The sequence below is a fragment of the Propithecus coquereli genome, unplaced genomic scaffold (assembly GCF_000956105.1).
Source record: "Propithecus coquereli isolate 6110/MARCELLA unplaced genomic scaffold, Pcoq_1.0 Scaffold8, whole genome shotgun sequence".
NCBI classification, from domain to species: Eukaryota; Metazoa; Chordata; class Mammalia; order Primates; family Indriidae; genus Propithecus; species Propithecus coquereli.
The window spans coordinates 13,027,258-13,048,586 of record NW_012154173.1 but is presented as its reverse complement, the minus strand read 5'-3'; the positions used below and the strand labels follow the sequence as shown (position 1 = coordinate 13,048,586).

Genomic DNA, 21,329 nt, shown 5'->3' with positions numbered 1-21,329 from the left:
ACTTTATTCTGCATTTGCAACACAAGTAGGCCCAGCACTGATAAGGAGGTCGCTGAGTGGGAAGCAGGAGCAGCTAAGATTGTAAATCGGGATGAAAGCTACAGATTTTAGGACTGACTTGTGATAGGAAGAAATGTATGTCTCAGTTCTCCTTTCTAGTGACTGGGATTTTGAGGCGCTTTTTGGGGTCTGTGGTTCTGGACTCAGGTCAGTGGGATGTCATAGAAGCAGCCCAGGCCGAGAGCTGCCTGGTGCATTCTTCCTGGGCTCCTCTGTGTACTCTCCTTCCTCGTTTGTAAAATGAGAATAAGATGCCTTGCCAAGTGCTCAGAGTTGCCACAGCAATCAAATGAGCTGTTAAACCATAAGCTCTTTTCCAGCTACCTGTAAGTGTGTGCATGATGTGGTCCCAGAGTCACAGAAATCTTTGTTTAACTCTCACAAGAACTCTTTGAAGTTGTTATTCCCATTATATAGATGAGGAAACTGAGGCCTAGGCCAAAAAAAGTTGTCCAGGATCACATACTACTAAGTAACAGAATTGGGATGAGAATTTGGGTCTGATTCCAAAACATTCTGGAATCGTTGAATGTGTGATTTTCTACTTTTTCCTAAAAGAGTTACCTGTTTCTTTGGATGGCTTGTGTTCCAGCTCACCACTGCAGGCCCTGTTTGAATAATTGGAAGTCAGCCCTCAGTTAGGGAAGCAAGCCTTAATTATCACTGGGGAACAGAGGGCTGCATCTTCCAGGAATTTGGCAGACCTCAGCAGGAGGCAAGCAAAGGCCTTTGGCAAAAGATCACTTTTCAACAACATTGTCAATTCCAGCGACCCCCGACCTTCCACCTGCAGGTCCCGGAACAGCTGCTGTTCTGTGGGAAGCTGTGGCAGTCTGTCTTCCTTTAAAAGGCAGATGCACACCCCTCTCCCTGCTGCCTGCTGAGATCCCACCTGGGACTTCATCCCCAGAGCCGTGGGTCATCTCCCATATCAAGAAATTAAGAAAAATAAAGGGGGAGGTGGGAGGACAGCTTTGACAAGAGGCCCTGAACTCTCCCTTTTAATATAAGCCAGATTTAACATATGTCGTTCTATAAATCCGGGCGTCCAATTTGAGGCTTGTAATTTACTGCAACCTTGCCTGTTCCTCAAAGTGAGGTGTTACTATGCCAAGCACATCAAGGTAACTGGTGGGAGATTTAATTTGCCCGCTGTGAGCCTGCATTTCGGTTCCCTATTGTAATTTTTATTTGTGTTGAGGTTTTGTGGTTTTTAAAAAAGTCAACGAGATTTATTTTTAAATTAAGCCAACCCAACATCAAAGGCAATAAGAGGAGGATGTTTAGATATTATAAAGAACCCCTGTGTGTAATCTTTTATAGCTGTATTCTTTTTCAGGGCGCATATCAGTAAATGGTTAGGGGGCATTTCACTACCAACTTGCTATATTTCTCTGACCTCAAACTACCCCTGTGGGTGAAAAGCCCTTTGCAAGGGAATTTAGAAGCCCCTCTCTCCTCCTTCTCAACCTCTTAATCTAATCCTGTTTGTAACGCAACACGCTGCGTGAAGAATAAGAAACACGAGTTTAAGTTCTTCCCCACTTCCCTCTGACTGTGGTTTACTTTCAGATATGAGGAACCCTTTCAGGCCAAAAATGGGACCGTTTGGTTCATGAATCATTTACTTGGTAGGCAGAAGAAAGTTTATATTGAAAGTTTCTGTTAAAAAGAATGACAAGTGATACCTGCAGAGTTTGGTTTTTAATACCATGGAATTTCTTTAATCCAGTTACCTATTCAGAAGTTGTTTATTGGCTCATGGAGGAAACTCATTTTTAAATGATATGTATGTATAGTCGTCGTTCTTCAAAACGACTTTTTAAGACAGGTGCTATTAGCCCCATATACAGATGAGCAAATTGAGCCACATCTTCTTTTCTGCTCTATAAATCTTGTCTTTTTAAACAGGAGTTGACTTACACTTCTGAGCATAACTTGTACACTTTTAAAGACAGTGTCTTCAGAGCTAAATAGTATATTAGTGTTTGTGCTGCTGTGCTTCTGCTAGGTAACCAGCATCCATACTGGTCGTCAAGCTAACTTTGTGTACCAGGAAGGCTAATGGTCCCAAACTAGCATTTTCTACTATCAAAAGAGAGGTTCTGCAAACCTACTGGCAGAATAAACTGTATAATAACAGGTGGCATTTTTATGGCCCAGTGTGCATGGAAATGTTCCGGTCTATAACCATGTATCTCAGAAACTCCAAGTTTTCCCCATGGGAAATTCACATCACCGCTGAACCGGCGAAGTGCTCAGTGGAGACTACAGAAATCACTGGGCTAGCAGTGACTGACTCTTTCTCTGGTTTCATTAATATAAGTAATGGCACAGGGTCACCTTCAGTCATCATTATCCATAATTTTTCATTGATGGATCCTCCCCAGAACAGAGACTGGCAATCGGATTTCTCAATCAACATGGACTGTTGCTTGTTCTGTGAGGCTGACTATTTGTCAAGTTGTGGTTCACATCAAAATCCATCTCAGATGTAGGAAGCACCCCTCCCTTCACTTTTCATTCATTTCGTTAAAGCAAATGGCTTTGGAATCCAGTCCTATTTCTACCACCTACTAACTTTGTTAATCTGGAAAATTTACTTAACTTTACTAAGCCTTGATTTTCTCAGCTATAAAGTAGAGCTAATAAACCTATTTCCCAGAACAGCTGAGATAATTAAATGAGTTACTGTATACAAAACACCTTGCACAATACCTTACACATGGCAAATACTAAGTTTTTAACATTAAACAACCTCTATGTGCTTAATAACATTTAAGGAGAAGATTCAAGTAGATTATGGTCTGTTGGAGAGTTCAAATATAAAAAAATAATTCTTAGTGTGAGAATTGCTCTAGCATAGAGTGTGAGGTGACAACATCTAATGTTCAAAGAAATTGGGTAAGACTTCAAGAAGAAGTTGACATATTTTTTGAGTCCCCAGTGGAATGCATGGGGACATCGCTTGGATCTCTGCGATAAATTAAATATAAACTTGAACTAACCTGTCCTAGAACAGTAAGACCCACTTCCCTGTGGTTAACAAAAATTATGCCCTGTACCTATATTGATTTATTAAATGAATAGCTTTATTGATAAAAATGTATATTGCAAAAGTAGACTTGGTTATAATTCCAGCAAATCCAATTAACTTCATGGCATTTATATACAAGTTTAAGAACAAGAAAAACTCAAAGAGACTAAATATATTTAAGTAATCAATAAAATACTCTAATAAACTCAAGAGAAAAAAGTGCAGAAATTATGATTCATCATCATTTTGTGTAACAAAATGTGTGTTTTTTTGTGTATATTTATAACTATATTTAATAGCCTAATTAGCAATAAAATGTTTATGAGTTAACATCACATGAGAACATTTCCTTCTACATTACTGAGTTTTATCTATAGATTTGTAACATAACTATAATCATCTTGATGTGTTTCTTACACATTTTATTCAATGAACCCAAATGAACCTGAACTAATTATTAATACATGTTCAACTACCAGTCTTGGTTTTGTAAGTTTGAATTTATATACCTTAGAGAGATACATGCTGTTTGGGGTGGTGAAGACTTCGGATCTCCCTATGATAAACACAAAGAGAAGCTACTTATAAGAGAAACATATTTTAGCAGTGTCTAAATTATTTTTCCTAAATGATTATTGCACAACCTTTAACTTGAAATATTTTCCCAAATGACTAAGTAAAAAATGTATAGTAAGATTCCTTTCTGGATATTTTCAGAACTCCTAGTTATAACTATGCACCAAATATGGATAAACACTGGATTATGCAGTACACAGGACCAATGCTGCCCATCCACATGGAATTTACGAACATTCTACAGCGCAAAAGGCTCCAGACTTTGATGTCAGTGGATGATTCTGTGGAAAGGGTAAGCACGTGAACCTCCCTCAGAGATAGTTTTTGGCCCAACTTCCTTTGTGTAGACTCGTTCTTGCCAATCCTGTTTGGGTTTTTTGTTTTGTCTCATTAGTTTTTTCATTTTCCAACATCATCTTGAGAGGGAGCATATATGTTCAGTGACTTCATCATCCCTCCTTATCCTGGCCCCATTTTGTCTGCCTCTGCAGACTGGTTCTTACGGAGCCAGTGACAAAGAGGAGGGAAAAATCAAATCCTCATAAGTCAGGAGCCACACTTGCAAATCCCCTCAGAAATTAAGCCAATGGTGGAAATGACCAAAGCAGGTCCAGCCTAAGGCAGTAAGGAATGATGCAGATTGTGGTGAACGTGAAATTAAGGGCCCCAGCTAAGGCAAGCAGCAACTACTCAGCTCTGGCTAGTTTTTGCTGTGTAGAAATGTGCCTCAAGTACCATCGGGTCTTCTGACTTTTTGAAATAAGTGAGAAATACAAAAATTTTTATTTGCAATTTTCTGAATTTTAAAACATAGCGTAAGCCAAGCAAGACATGCCCAAAGCCAGATTTAGCTGGATCAGGCTCAGGGACAGCCTGTTTTTGACCCTTGGTAATTAGATACGAGTGAGGACATTAAAATGTGCTTTAACAATGGATTTTCAAAGTCAAGCCTATGAAGTTTGGAGGTAGAGGTTGTTCTGTGGGGTTTTGTTTTTGTTTTTGTTTTAGCAAACAAGCAAATAAGTAGAATGTACCAGATTCAAAAAAGTTACATTTCAACTGTACCATTGGATTTTTTTCCCTCCAGGATTGTAAGCAAATAGAAAATGTGGATAAGGTTCATGTATGTCAGCCTTGTTAAAGTAACTCTCGCTTTTTAAAAATAATGGAAAAAAGATTCGGGGGAAATCATGGCAACAGGATTGAGCGTCGTCTTATGCCATCAGGGTTGACTGTGACTTGTCCCTGTGCTGCGTTTCAGTTGTATAATATGCTGGTGGAGACGGGGGAGCTGGAGAACACGTACATCATCTACACCGCCGACCACGGTTACCATATTGGGCAGTTTGGACTGGTCAAGGGGAAATCCATGCCATATGACTTTGATATCCGTGTGCCTTTCTTTATCCGTGGTCCAAGCGTAGAACCTGGATCAATGTACGTATTTCCTGTTTGCAACATTCAGCTGTCATAGCTCATGTGTGTCTAAGATAATTGAATTACCAGTCTCAGTGTCTGGTTTCCTTTCATCCAAAACAAAAAAGGATGTAAGTAGGCTGGTAATTTAGAAGATGAAAACCTTTTCCCTACTGCCACATCTTAAATTAACTGAAGCATACTATTTAAAGAGAAAGGAAAAATAACTATATCAATGACTAATTCTCTCAAATTAACCAGAATCTGTGTCTTGTCGGCCTCTCTATACAGACAGAATATGGTCTTTGGGAACATCATCTTTACCTTCTTTGAATCAGAGATATACTGTCATTTTTTGAAACAACCAATGTCATCCTTTTAGTTTTTAATTTCTTCTTAATTATTACTACAGAAATGCTGTTAAAAGAGAATTAAATTTTAAAAAGCATGCTTTTCTTTTAAAAGAAAGAGACCTAAAGGACTAGAGTTTTATTTCTGTCACCTTGAGCAGTTCACTGCGTCGCTTTGCATCTCTATTTTCCTATCATACAGTGAGTCTCATGTGCCTTGCCAGTCATATCAGAATGTTTTGTGTAAAATGAAATTGTGAAGTCAGGCACAGTGGCTCACACCTATAGTCCTAGCCACTCAGGAGGCTGAGGCAGGAGGATCACTTAAGGCTTGGAGTTCAAGACCAGCCTGGGCAATATAGTGAGATCCCATCTTTAAAAAATGAAATAAAAATTAGTCAGCCATGGTGGCATGTGCCTGTCATCCCAGCTACTCAGGAGGCTGAGGTGGGAAGATCACTTGAGCCCAGGAGTTCGATGTTGCAGTGAGCTATGATCACACCACTGCACTCTAGCCCAGGTAACAGAGCAAGACCCCATCTCTAAAAAAAAAAAAAAAATGAGATTGGGTACATGAAAGAATTATGGAAAGAGTAAAAGAAAAAGGTGGAAGCAGAATTCAGAGGCTGGAATGGCCCTTCAAGAGCATCCAACCTAGACCCTTGATGAAGCAGCTGAACAGACAGCATCGGTGCCTGTCTGAGTCCCTGTTTCTGGAAGTGGCAGCCCTGGGGCCCAGAACCCAGATCTTCTGAATCTCATCCTTAGGCTTCATCTACCCCTGCATCACACTAACCCTGGGGAGAGGGTGATGGGTGGGAAGGGTTTCTCTGAAGAATGTTATTATCTTTCTCGAGATCGTTACAAACACCCTGGGAATTGTCAGATCTATAGTGAGAGGGCTTTATGTTTGAAGGACTGGGTAGCATTGGTTAAATTCAACTCTAAAAACTGTATGTCCTTTTTTAGAATATTGATTTTAAAGCCCTAGTTCAACAGAGGCGTTATCGACTATTGGTATATGTGCCACAAAAACCATGTATCAGGCCACGTCTCATCTGGCAGTGTGGTCAGAGCACAGGGGTGCAGGGCATCTCTCCAGCCTGACCCCTGGAAGAGTACATTAATCCTGCTCGGTGCTGTTGCTACTGACGACTCGCCCACGCCGACCAAGTGCAACCACCATCCCTAGGGGACCAGATGAGGGCATGAGAGGAGTTGAAGGCCAGTGAGTCACTGCTGTGGAAAAAGCAGCCCTGAATGCCACCTTCCACAGGTGTTGGGTCTGGGTCGTAACCGTCTGTCCCTTTGCAGAGTGCCACAGATCGTTCTCAACATCGACTTGGCCCCTACGATCCTGGATATCGCTGGGCTCGACACCCCTCCTGATGTGGATGGCAAGTCTGTCCTCAAACTTCTGGACCTGGAAAAGCCAGGTAACAGGTGCGTCACTATTCCTGCTCTCAGCCAGCCCCAAACACACTGAGCTCTGGCCAGCGGCCAGACCAGCCAGCAACTGAAAAACATAGAGGCAAAATATGCTTTGCCCACGAGGATTGAGCCCAAGCTGAGCATTTCTCGGCTGTTTGTGAATAGCATATTGATGGAGATGCAGGCACGGTCTGTGGGAAGTGAGAGGTGTTTCTTTAAATAAACTGCTAGCCCAGATCCATTTGGAAAAACTTCCAGATGCCAACAGTAAATATTATTATTTTGCTTTCAGGTTTCGAACGAACAAGAAGGCCAGAATTTGGCGTGATACATTCCTAGTGGAAAGAGGGTAATTATTGGTTCCTGGGGTGATTCTGGGAACCAGTCCTAGTGGGCAGCTCTCCCTGCTGGTTATTTTTTCCCCTCCTTATTTTTGTTTACTAAGCATGCAGATTTCGTAAGCCTAGTCACAAGATTGAATGGTTTGCTAATTATTCTCCACCGGCCAGCCGAGTAATTATGGCTACATCAGAACTGTAAAGAATAAATTCTCAAGCTGGTTAATGGGTACAAAAATACAGTTAGATAGAAGGAACAAGTTTTAGTATTTGATAGTACAATAGGGGAATTATAGTTGACAATAATTTGTTGTGTATTTCAAAATAGCTAAAAGAAGAGAATTGTAGTGTTGCCAACACAAGGAAAAGGTAAATATTTGAGGTAATGGATCTCCCAATCATCTTGATTTGATAGTTACACATTATATACATGTATCAAAATATCACATGTACCCCCAAAATATGTACAACTATGATATATCAATTAGATAATAACTCCTCCAAAAAGGAATGAATTATCATACGATGGGACCAAAGCCTTGACATGGGCGTGGATTTACTGTTGCATTTCTCAGTGTTGGTCCTAATCAGACCAGTCACTTAACTTTCTCAACCATCTTTCCCAAGTTCATCTCTAAGTAGCCACCAAGGCTTGCCCGGCATCCTACTTTCTACTTCTTTTCCTGTATGCCTTTCATACTTTTAAATACATAAATTTATGCCATTGTAATTATTTCCTTCGTCATGTGTGAATTTCCCCTTTTGATTCATAATGCTCATTGCCCTGTTTTTCTCCATACATAAATTGGGAGAGAGAAAAGTATTGATATGTTTTTTAACAAAAAAAAAACTTTGAGCATATAAAATGAAACATTTATGCCCAGAGTTTTGAAATTAATGCTTTGGGGCAGGAATGGTTCTTCTTATCCTTACCTCTCATCTTCATAGTACCCAGTTTGTAATTTTCACAAAGGACTCGTCAAATCTTGGACTCCTGTAGACAGAGCCTTAACATCTATTTCTTGTTGTTGAAAGAATGTGGAGTCATGTGACAGGGAAGAAAAAGAGAACAGGCAGGACTCAGGGCTGGTAATTCAGATCACTTCTCGTGTAAGAAGCTTTTTCCTTTCTGTCAAAGCAAATTTCTGCGCAAGAAGGAAGAATCCAGCAAGACTATCCAACAGTCAAATCACTTGCCCAAATACGAGAGGGTCAAAGAACTGTGCCAGCAGGCCAGGTACCAGACAGCCTGTGAGCAGCCTGGGCAGGTGAGTGACACAGGTTTTCTTTACCACCACTCATGTGCTTTTCCATCTCTAATTTAGAAGATTTTCAACATACAATGTACATTTGTGTATAAATAAGTTTTTCCTAGTGCTCACAAGGGCAAGCTCACCGGGACACCTCTCCACTGACAGAATTGCCTGACTCGTCCACGCTGGGCCTCCTCATCGCTACTTGGGCTCCCTCCAGTTAAAAAAATATGGGGGCCTCAGGGAGCGATCTATGCCAAAAGACACTGGTTTCCTCTGAGGAGAAGGTTCCTAGGGCTTCTGCTAACTGGTCATGAAAGAGTAGTCAAGAGGCTACTTAGTCAAGACATGGCCTCTAGGCAGTAAACCATCCCGAGAGACATGGGGAGGTCGTCCCACCCTAGGATAAAGTCAGACGTCATCTACCCCAGAGTAGAGGACAGAATCTATGACCAAGATTGGAGAATGAAAAGGGAAACCGTATTCTGTTTGTTTATTGTTTCTGCCTCTGCTCACAAAGGTTCTGACATCAAATATTCCATTAGAATGAATCCTCTTCATTAACAGAAATCTTACTATGGAATCCAGGGCTACCCCGAACTATCATCAATAAGAACAAAAGAAATACTGTAGGATGAGTAAATACCGCTTTTAAGGAAAGTGAGAACATACATATGAACGCTGATGACCCTAAGCACTTGATTGAAATCTATACTAGCTGAAAGAAAATGCTGTGTCATGACAAGAGAGGAAATGAATTTCTGCAGCTTAGAACAAGATCAGAAGAAAGTGAAAAAAAACCTAACATTTATTGAGCATTTGTCTAGTGTAAGGCGTGGTACACAGGATTTTGTATGTATTCATTCAATTTAATCTGCACATTTGTCAAGAGGGGTAGACATTGGCACCCCCATTTTACAAAGGAGCAGCTGGCAATTAGCAAAGCTGGGGTCCAAGCAGGACCCCCAAATGTCCAAACAGGAGTTGTCTGACTCCAACACTCAAGCCACTTGCTGCTGGTTCCAAGGTAAGTTACAATAACTAGGTGAAGAGTTCAAATCTTTTGTGAGTGTTTTAACTTATCAGACCTCTAAATATCCACACAGTTAGCCAACACCAGTGCAAGATATCAGACTGATGAAATGAGTAGCCCAGTTATTATTAAAATGGCCTCACTCATTATATTCTTATTTGGCATCTAGCTTATTGAATAGTCATTCTTAATAAACAACTTGATCCTTATACTCTGTATTTCTTCATGATTTTTTTGTACACAAGATCCCTTTGAAATGCAAGAGGGTGGGGAGGGAGAGCTGTTGAAGGAAGGGATAAAACCAAGCCTTCATGGCATTCTCATAAGTTTTAATTTTCGAGTGTTTAGTGGAGAAGCTTAGACCTATTCATTATATTTTGATTTGAAGTTCTCAAATCTTTCTTATGGAAGCTCTAAGTGTTATTATGAATAAAACCTCAGAATTGTTTTGTAGCTCTAAGATGATTTTCCTGAGCCAGCCTCAATAGGCTAATTTACTTTTATTCAGGAGTTGGAAATGCTCAGTGTTAAATCTATCTCACGCAAATTGGTGATCTTGTTACTATGTTAGCCCTTGAAGTGGTGAGCATTGTAACCTTTTGGGAGTAAGGTACACTCCCCTCCTTTCAGTATGCAACCTTTCCATATGGCTTGCTCTGAATTTTCATGTATGTCCTAGAGGGCAAATGTAGCATAAACTAGATTGTGGTACTTTGGCACAAGCTTTTCACTTATGTGCTGAATGCTAACTGTTAAAGACTTAATTTTGCTTTTTTATATTTTTCTAAACCTGTTTTGCTGCCATGAGATGCTTTTATATCTGGCTCCCTGGAATGTTTCTCTGCTGCTTTATTTGTACGTGAATCAGTCTGAACTTCAATTCCATCACACGGATATATGAGAACGTAAACAGCGATCTCTTTTAGAAATACCTGCATCGCCCCAGACCTACTGAATCAGAACCCCTACAGGTGAAGCCCAGCAATCTGTTTCAGTAGGTCCTACAGGTAACTCAGGTGCTCCCGAAAGAGTGAGAAGCACTGTTGTAGCTCACTGCTGTGATGCCTGGTGGTGCTCAGACCACAGAGCTTAAGAATCTGACAGCTTCAAGAACACCTGCTAGCTCTTTTGTGTTCTATGGAATCTTTATCTCTTGGCTTTTGCTGTTTCTTTCTGTCTACTTTGAAGACTATCTTTTTGGTGGCAGTATCACTGACTTAAAAAAAAGGAAGACAAAAAATCCAGAATAATGACACTACACTGTTCATGATCGAGGTGACATCTGAGGCTAGAACTGACCTGCTTGGAATGTGCTCTCTTGACAGTAGCTTCACAGCTGGTCTGTCCCCTGCTTCTCTTCCTCCTACCTAGGCTAACTGCCTTCATTCTAAGACAATGCAATCCTAAGTTTGACCCTCCATGGGGTGTAGAGGAAAAAATTAGCACTATTAGCCCACTCTCTCCATTCCTAATCCACAAAGAGATGGTATTTGTCCCCCCGGCCCCCAGCCCTCCTACCACACCTTCATGCCTGGTCACCTAAGGATTGTTTGATTGAGTTTATTTGGCAACGTGGATGTGTGGAGTAGAGTATATACAGGAAAGAGGAATTTGAGGTCAAAAGGTTTGGGTTAGAATATTGGTAGCCACCACTTTCTAGTTGTGCTCTCTTGAATAAGTCACTTAATTTCTCCTGAGTCTCAAGTTTTCTAACTCTAAAATGGAGAAAATTAATCTAACCCTTGTGAAGATTAAGTGATATTATATATGGAAAGTGCTATGGGAGACTGAGATGACCTTTCTCCAGTGTGTGAATATTGGGTGGTGTTATTTCTTCCAGGCCTTCTTACCTGTTGTTTTCATTCCTGTGAAGCCAACAGGGAATTAAAATGGGCTGGAATTCCGGAGACTTGGCATCACTTCTTGACTATGTGAACACAACCACCAGCGGGGACTGATCAGGACAACATGGACATATATGTTTGCATTACTTTCACGTTCCTGAATTAATATGAGACGGAATGTGAGTTCCCACCACTCTCTGAGCTAGGCGTTATGGCCCTGAACATATTTATATACAGACACACTCTCCCCACACACACACAATCACACATGTGCACACACACAAAATCACACACATGCCCATGTGCGAATCTCAACTTCTGTCTTAAAATACTTTAGTTCAACAGAGAACGTAGAACAGTGATGCTCAATTCTGGCTACATATGAGAATCACCTGGGGAGCATTTAAAATTCCTGATGCACAGCCTTGCCCCAGCCCAATGAGGCTAAAATGTATGGAGGTGAGGCCAAAGAATCTGTGTTTTTTTTTTTTTAACAGAGTTAAGAACCACAGGCCTAAAATCATAAAATGTCAAAGTTGGAAGGAGTCTTAGAAATCTAGCTGAATGATATTATTTTCCTGATAATGAAATTTCAGTCCAGGAAACTTAAGCTACAAACCCAAAGCCAAAACCTACATCTCTTCACTTCACATTGAGTGCTTTCTTCCCTGTGACATGCTACCACTGCAAAATTGCAAGATAGTAGGTTTTCCCTTCGTAACTATGAATGGCAACTCCCACTCACAATCGTTCTAGACGCTAATGACACATTAGAATCACATGGGTAGCTCTAGAAATGCTGATGTTCAAGTCCCATTCCAGTCAAATTAAATCAGAACCTCTGGGGCTGAGATCCAGGTATCAGTGTGTTTTTCAACTCCTGGGTGACTCCCATGAGCAGCCAAGATTGAGAACTACAAATGTCAAGTGAGCACTACTATGTTGGTTTTTTCTTCTTCTTCTTCTAGGTGTACATACTGACTCCTTAGATAGGATTACATAAAAGAGAAATTCCCTGGGCATGCAGTTTTGAAGTACACTTTATGTATTCTCTGGCATTTAGGAGGGAAAAGGCAGCTCATTTTGTTTTTGTAAGACAAATTCCATGTCCCTTTGATGAGTCGTTGAATTCCAGCATCTTTACAATTTAGTTTGCCTTTCTACTATTGTATCAAATATAAAATCAAAGATTTGTTTGGAATTCTGTAAGGACCCCAGCATCCAGCAAGCTCATGGTATTAAAATGTTACAAAGGAAATTAGAATGTAGCTTTTTGAGTGTAAATTGGTTTAGCTCCAGGATCTATGTTCTTATCCAAAACTTATCCTTCTGACCATATATCCCTCTTGCCCTTTGTGACCAGCTGCAGAGCATGAATAATAAGACATTTACCTGTAAGATCTGGCTAGAATTGTAGTTTTTAAAAAAAACAGACAGCCTGTTTTCAGAAACTCCCTGAACTCTGGTTAAAATGGCAGCATGGCTCATAGACATCACCTTCTGGCTTTCTTGATCTCAGAGGTTCATCCAGAAGAACTGAGCCCTCTGTGCCATCGTCCCACTGAATTCTCATCTGTACCTGGGCCCACTGTGGACCCCCAGCCTTTACTCCTTGCTCCCTTACCTCTTCAACCTGCGCTGAAGGACGTGTCTGAACACTTCTGCATCTACTTAGATCTTTCACTTCTGTGCATTCGCTCCCAACAAGTTAGAAACAAACGTGAGGACTCCTAAAATGGATAATATGGCACCATTCTGTTTAATTTATACTGTATCTTTTTTCCTACAGCCTTTTAACAGCCCACCCTGGTCAGGTCACCTCCTCTGTCTCTTAAACATCACATGCTTATCCCACTTTCTCACCCGCATGGAAGTTATTGCCTCTGCCTTCCCTAACGCTGTCCCCTCAGCCGGGGCCCACCTGAAGACTCGCACCTGCCCTAAACCATTCTCCTTTTTGACAGCGTCCTGGTTAAGGTGCCTTGGGATTACATCCTGGGTCCACTGCTTTCTCGGTATTTGACTATGGGCAAAATACTTAACCTAACTCTGCCTCAGTTTCTTCATCTATAAAATGGGCATTATGATATTAAGAGTATCTGGCTCACAGGGTTGCTATGAAGATTATATGAGCTTAATGTGTCAAGCACCCAGGACAGAGCCTGGCACATAGCAAGCACTCAACAAATGCTGGCTATAGATTGTTAGCCAAGGTCAGTTCATCAATTTCATTGCAAGAAACTGAATAGCAAGAACCATACTTCTTCCAGCATTCCAACATCAACTCTTACAAATGATTATCCAGGTTAAAATCTAAAGGAGGAAATGTTTCTCTCTCTCCTGCTTCTTCCTTTTTACTTCCGCTCCCCCTCTCCCATCTCACCCCATCTCAAAGAAAACAGGAGATGAATCTCCTCGGCACAAGTACCTCTATTTCACATTTGTGAGAGAGAAAATTTGCCAGTGGCATGAGCCAAGTAGCAGTTTGGACAAGAATGTTTATAAGGTCTTTTTTATATTCTCCAATGTTGAGATAGAAATTTTAAACATGTCCACATGCAGATAGCTGTTTTTTATGATGTTAGTGTTGGCATAAAGGATATTCAGGTTATCAGAAAATTACTGTACAATTGTTATATTTCAGAGAATGTGATTTGACCTGCGTTATGACCAAATTCATATAATGAGACATATGATAACAGAGTACTAACTAGTGTGTGTATATAAAATTAAGCTTCCATTGCAGTGTAAAAGTTGAAAAAGCTGTTGCCCATTTTTTTTTTATTACTCACAAAAATGGGCAAAAATAGGCATAAAAAAGAACAGAGAACAGCCTTAACCAATCTGAGAAATATACACAATGCAAAATGTAGGAAATTATAATGATTACCTAGTAGTTACTTCAGAAGGAGAAGTAACCAGAGTTCTACGATCATCTACCGTGTGCCAGGCATTTTATACAAAGAACTATTCTATGAGATAGATCTTATGCTCATTTTAAACACGAAGAGACTGAATGGAGCTCAGATTGGAAAATAGCTTGATCAAAGTCACACAGCAAGTCTAAGTTCAAACTGAGAGACTCAAAGCCTCTGTTTCCCCCACTAAAATAATAATTATTATATACAATTTACCACCAGGAAATATTAACTTGCCCAGGGATTGGATAAGCATTTTTAAAGGTCAATTATAATAGTATTTCTTTGGATTCATATAGTACATCTCAGAATTCCAAAACACTCAAAATTTGTTTTTATGACATATCCTTGAGGAGAGGAGGAGCAGATATTATTAACATTTTACCAGATGTGGAATCTGGCAAAACAAAGAGATTCTGCAATTTGCTCAAGGCCATAGAGTTACCAGCAAAAGAAAATTAAAACTGAGGTCTTCAGACATCTACCCAATACTTATCTTCATTAAAAATGGCTACTCTCATCAAGTTTACATTAGATCAAATCCTTTAAGTAATAAGCCATGTGTATGTGTATGTGTATAATAATAATAATAACAGCTGCCTTTGTTGAGCACCTACTATGTGCTGAGTTCTTCCTGTGTATCATCTCTAATGCTCATGACCCTGCAAAGGCTGAAATGACATAGCCAACTTGCTCAGGACCACATAGTGACGTGGTAAAGCTGATATTCAAATACAGGCTTTTCTAGCTTCACAGTGTAGACATTTACTTTAAGCCACACCAATATGGATATAAAATACCACCTCCAAGTCCAAGGCAGAATATAGGTAATAGTCACTCCTACAAAGTCCTTTTCCAATAAATGGCTGGTGGCAGCACTTTAGGTTGTTGTGAAGATTAAATTAATAAATTCTTAAAGAGAGCTAGACCATATCTGGTATCAAGTAAGAGTTCAATAGCTGATGGCAATGATGGTGGTAAAGATGAAGATAAACAGAATTGTTTGAAAGGCACTTGACATATTTCTCATTAGATTTAATTCCACCAAACTAGCTGCACACACATATCCTTGTACCAAAATAGCCAGCCTTCTCATACCTTTACACACAGGCAGATATAACCAATCAAAAACACCAACACATAATTACCTAACGGAGTGATTCTGTGCTGAGCTAACTTCTGGGCACAATAGGAATATGAGACATGGTCCTTGCCCTTAATTCCAGCATCCAGTGTTGTTGGAAAAGCTAAAAGGAAACAGTAACAACTTAAGAAATTATTTTAATAGTTTTATCTAGCGCCTCGCCCACAGTAGGTGTGCAGAGATATTTGTGGAATGAATGTGTGCCCAATTATTGGCACAGACTGTTAAGTCGGAGAGGCAGGAGGAAAGCTGAGACGATGTAGTCCCAGAAAGCAGGAAAAGAATTTACAGAAGGAGCGAGTGGTAGTGAACATGGAGACAACTGGATTTGGTAATTCACGGATATTGCGTAGATAAAAGCAAGACAATGTCACAGCTGTATTTCTGCAAGGGCACGTGTTGAGCAAAGCTCATCTCTGAGGCTGACTCTGTGCCCTGTTAGCAGGGGCCTCACCTGAGCTCAGGCTTCCATCTGATTCCCAAAACTCTTCTGCAGTGCAAAATCATCTCCTCTTATTATTTCGATCATTTAAACAGCTTGCCGCGTAAGTTTCAGAGCCATTCTTTTAAAAAATTCTCTTTCTTTGCCTCCTTCTATAAACTCTCTAAGTGTGATAAGATCACTCTTTTAGTTGCAGCTATTTCAAGATTTTATTGCACAGTCATAAAAATTGTCATGATATCGAGCTCTAAAATGACTGTGGCAGTGTGCGGTAATTACATTTCATTAAAATCCTAGTATGCTTGCCACTAAGAAGATTTTCAAAGCCTCCAGCTAATTACTTTATCTAATAGGGTCTATGACTTTTAAAGGGTCCGTGGTAGAGAAAATAAGTAACATTTTTGTTAGCAGCTCTTGCTTTATCCAAGTATGTGCGTAGATATATGTGTAAATGTAGCGTGTACGGATATATGTATGTATGTGTATTTGATTTTGAATGGTACATCATCAGTACCAAGGACAGTGCCAGTCATCCAGTGTGGTTAAATTCAACTCTTCAGGACGGAATCACCCTTTCCCTTCATCACTATCCCATAGAAATCAACAAGGAATTTGACTAATGGGAAGATTCAGCTAGGATTCTAAATAGGCTAAGTCACTAAAACTTCTGCCTACATCTTTGCGTTCTTCAGGAATCTACTTGTACCCTCAGCTCTTCCAGGCCAAAAAGAAACAAATAAAACTAGCAGAAATTTTTTAATGCATTGTGATTATAAAACTACAGAAGGTTTTCACTATAATCGTGTGCTTTAAAAATTAGTATTTATACTAAAGTCGATATAAAGTGGAACCACAGAAAGACTCTAGGCCACTATTTTTCAAGAATAAAATGAGCCACGTTTTTCTGTCTGGTAGAAAATAGAGCACTTAAGCTTCCACTTGGCTGTGGCTTGTGATTCCGCTGGCTGATTCTTTTCCTACTAGAGGCATTAAATAGTCAACTCTTAATTTTTAAATGCTAGAAGTAAAGATTACCCAGGTAGATAGATAAGTCTTAAGCCATTTGAATTTAAGGCAGATACAGGTATAAGTAGACACTCAAGCATCACTAATTCCGAAACTTTTTGGAGCTATGAAAAGCTATTTATTTTGATGACAATTTTCACCAGCAAGAATTCTGTATGGCATATAATTATATCCTAATGGAGTTGTCTATCAGTTTCTGAGAACGTTTTTGAGAATTTCATGGCATCTCCTCAAGCTAATTGGACGCATCTGTGAGTGCCACAAACCCAGGCCTGGAAATGACTGGTGTCCACATTAAATGACAGAACCATGAAACAGGCCACATGCAGTTTTCAGCTAAATCTAAGTTCTGTCGCTTCTCAATTCACTGTGGAGAGAGAGCGGGAAAAACTGGTTACACCTAAATAGAGCACATAGTCCTGCAAGGGTAGATGTGCTGGTAGTATTCATCTGTTCAACTGGAGTCATTTTCTGACCTGGTGCCATCAGTACATTTCTAGATGCAGCTTCCTTTGCACACAACAGTCACACGAATACATACGTTCATCTCAAAGACCCACGCAGCTGAGCTACTTAGACCTAAATATATCCCTTCCGCCTTCCCCATGGGATCCACTGCAAAGAGGTCCAGTAAGCAGTTTCTAATGTAAAGCAGTGGCTCTTAACCCCAACTGCACATTAGAATCATCTTGAGATCTTCTAAAAATCCTAACGTCCAGCCAAGTTTGAGAACCACTCATCTGACCTAACTCCCTATGCCTAATTGAGTTGATTTCACATTTTTTTGGTTAAGTCATCCCTAACTTAGTGCTTAGACTGTTCTTGGTCATGTTGCCTTTCTGTGGCTTTGTAAGTACAGTGGCCAACAGTACTTACATACCCATATCCATGGGTTCTACATTCGTGGATCCAACCCACTGTGGTTTGAAAATATTCGGAAAAAAAAGGATGGTTTCATCTGTACTGAACATGAACATTTTTTTCTTATCATTATTCCCTAAACAGTACTGTATAATACTATTTACATAGCATTTACATTGCACTAGGTATTATAAGTAATCCAGAGATAATTTAAAGTATGCAGGAGGATGTATGCAGGTTATATGCAAATACTACACCATTTTATATCAAGGACTTGAGCATCTGTGGATTTTGGTATCTGCGGGGTGTCCTGGAACCAATCCCCCAGGGATGCTAAGGGATGACTGTAATTAGTTGCTTTGTCTCTTGAGCTTCTACTTCTCTGGATTAAGATGTTAAACATTCAACACCTTCTAGCCAAACCGCAAAAGAAGGTCGTAACCTGATATGGCTTGAAATAACCAAATTCAGTAGCACCAAGAACGTAGGGGGCTAAAGTAAAATCAAAGAATGAACCCTGTGTATCTGGGATTTGGGAAATATATAGTAGAAGCCCAAAAGCAGCTGCTGTTCAACATGCAACTTCCTTAAGAGAAAACAAACCATGACTCTGCTTCTGGGTTCATTATGAATGGTAGAATACCATTTTGTACATGAGTGACATTTGTCTGCCGACAATGCCATCTGGGACCCTTGGCCAAAGTTTGCCTTGCATTAGGACACTGCAATCAAGATGTCATCGAAAGTATGATATGGGTACAATGGGGGGATATAAGACCATTTTAAATAGTGCGCGAAAGGACATCTTTTATTCAATGATTATTAATTATTTTAATATATTCAAAAATATGTAAGTGGCACAGCAAACACATGCTTTTACAGTGCACATATCATTGTGTTGACTATAGTTTAGAAATGCATCCATTTAAAGAAAAGTATCAATAAATAATAGTACATAAGTGATACTCCTATAAGGAAAGAAAAAGAAGATAAAAGTTTGATAATACTATATTTTAGCTTGTCGTAACAACCGTGGTCAACTTAAAATTAAGGCCAATATTCTTCCTGCCTCCTAAATTAATTTCTTAGGGAGGAGAATGAGGAAAATAAAATGTAAAAGAAGCTATTAGGTCTTTAAGTAAGACATGGAAGAGTCCATGAAATGACCCCCAGGGTGAAGAGCTATTATTTCAGCCAGCTTGATACTCAAAAGGCATTGAGGACACTTAGCCTTGATGTAGTGTCATATTTATTCAGAAGTGAGCCTGCAGCATCTGCAGGAGGGTTGGTAGAAGGTGCAAGCTGGAAAACCCACTGCAAACACCCCGTGTGTGTCTGTTTGGAAGGTGAACTCCATCTCTCTTAGGAGCATGCCCATATTCTGCTGGGCGTGCAGTGTTTGCACAAAGATAAGAAAAGACACAAAAGAAAACCTGACAAGTTTACTGATGTCTGGGGTGTATGAGGGTTGACTTACCCTGTGATGGGCTCCAATTAAACTCATCTCTGTCTTCCTCACATGCCACTCCTTCCTGGCTCACATTAGAAATTCAGGAACAGAGAACAAAGCAGCCCAGTTTGTTTTTCCAGAGCAAGAGGGGTCTGGTGAAAACAGCTCTGACAGCTATGCTCTGTGTCTTGGTGAACTAAGGGCTTTTACATGTTTCCTTCAAGACTGTTTAGTCTGCATGCTAAGGATTCATGTATCAGTTTTTGGCTCTAGTGTCATTGAGGTAGTTTGATTTCCAGTGGTTTCGTTGTCATCTGTATTTGCCTCCAGTGAAAAAATAACTGAGAGTCGAGTTATAGAAGAGTCACTTAAAACCTTGCCTTTCTTCATTCACTTTCTTTAATGGTACTGCTAGTGCTTCTTGGAAAAAAAAAAAAAAAAAAACCCTGCGGCGGCAGTCCTTAATAAATAACACCTGGATCAAAATTGGTAAACTGCTTTCACGCTGGCTCTTGCAGAAGTGGCAGTGCATTGAGGACACATCTGGCAAGCTTCGAATCCACAAGTGTAAAGGACCCAGTGACCTGCTCACGGTCCGGCAGAGCACGCGGAATGTCTACTCTCGCGGCTTCCATGACAAGGACAAAGAGTGCAACTGTAGGGAGTCTGGTTATCGCGCCAGCAGAAGCCAGAGGAAGAGTCAAAGGCAGTTCCTGAGAAACCAGGGCACTCCAAGTAAGCCACACTTCTGTGACCATCTCAATGGCAGGCCGAGGCCTTTGGGACTGGACTTTAGAGAGACGAAAAGGGTTGTTCCTGCATGTCAGACATTTTCAATGCAGTTTCCGAGCTAAAAGCAAATCGCTGTTCTGTTTAAAATAAGAAAGCTAAGATTAATTTGAAATTTGGCTTTGCAAACATTTTTCACTTAGGCACAGAATGCAAATATAGTTAGTAAAAGCACCAGATGCAAAACATATGCACACATAAAAGAGCTTACAAAGTGGTTATTCCAAGGGGTACAGGGTATGGTTTAGGTCAATTTTATTTTACCTTAATGCTAATATCCTGATTTGTCTGCCTTGAATTGCTTTAAAAAAAATAATAAATCCAGGGTTTCAGTGTGTGCACCTTTGATTAAAGAAGAAAAGCATAAACACTTTTTAAAAGGCTTATATTTTAAGCTCTGTTTTAGGACAATATATATAGTTTTTTAATTCTGTCAAATCATTGGATCATGCTGACTGGCAGGGTCAAACTAGATGAATTCAATATGAAAATCCCTGCCTTGCATTTTCTTCATAAAAACTCTATCAGGCAGCTGTGAGAAACCCATGATTATATAAATGTGAAAACCTGCAAGCTGACACCTTCCATAAAAGAATGGGAATCTAGTGCCATCTAGTGGGATAATAGGAAAAGGGACTCAATTCTGTGGTGATTCTGTTCTGGTTTGGAAATAAACAGCATACATTAAGTTCAATTCTGCGTCCAAGATTTAGAAACCAGATCATTCACTAGAACAATGGAAGCCCTCAGAACAGGCATTGTTATTGTGGACTCCACAATATGGGCTTTCAGTTCATGAACCCCTGATATTTTATCCAAAATTGTAAGCATATTCTATGCATATATGCACATTTTTCTCAATGTTAATAATTTTCAACAAATTCTTAAAGGAGCCTATAAGTCAAAAGGCTGAGAACCTTTGATTTGGGAGATTTTCTTTCTCCCCTGAGAGTAAATCCCAGATTTAATTCGCACAAGGATATCAAATTGAAAATAGACAAGGGACAAGGAGCCCCGACACACTCCTTTATTGGAAGCTTATGTTCAGCTTAGAAGTAGGAGCGCCTTCTTCTCTGCGAGAAAGTTAGACATCGTTTCCCAAGCGCGGACCATAAAGCGCATTGATTTTTCAATGCTGGGCACAAACAGAAGTCTAGGGCAGCTTTTTCAAATTGTATGGGATCCCGTGAGAGTAGGTATTGGTTTTCCTTCTCTCTCCAAGGATGGAAGGATGGAATTCATGAGGACTCTCAGTGAACCCTCCCCACCTCCCCATCGGAGGTCACGCCCTCATCTGGAGACTGCAGGAGGCTGCAGAGAGCTGTTGTAGAGGCGTGATGATTCTCATGCCACAGCCGGTG

The 21,329-nt window shown here is 40.2% G+C and overlaps 1 protein-coding gene across 4 annotated transcripts in view; it reads left to right on the top strand.

Annotated features, from left to right (window-relative positions):
• SULF1 (sulfatase 1) overlaps nt 1-21,329 on the top strand; it is a 173,670-nt gene that overhangs the window by 124,769 nt on the left and 27,572 nt on the right. For all 4 annotated transcript variants that reach the window (XM_012663175.1, XM_012663177.1, XM_012663176.1 and 1 more), the window contains 6 exons: nt 3,815-3,965; nt 4,935-5,110; nt 6,754-6,882; nt 7,163-7,219; nt 8,347-8,476; nt 19,698-19,914. In XM_012663175.1, the coding sequence (XP_012518629.1) occupies nt 3,815-3,965; nt 4,935-5,110; nt 6,754-6,882; nt 7,163-7,219; nt 8,347-8,476; nt 19,698-19,914 (860 nt within the window). The remainder of the gene's footprint in view (nt 1-3,814; nt 3,966-4,934; nt 5,111-6,753; nt 6,883-7,162; nt 7,220-8,346; nt 8,477-19,697; nt 19,915-21,329) is intronic.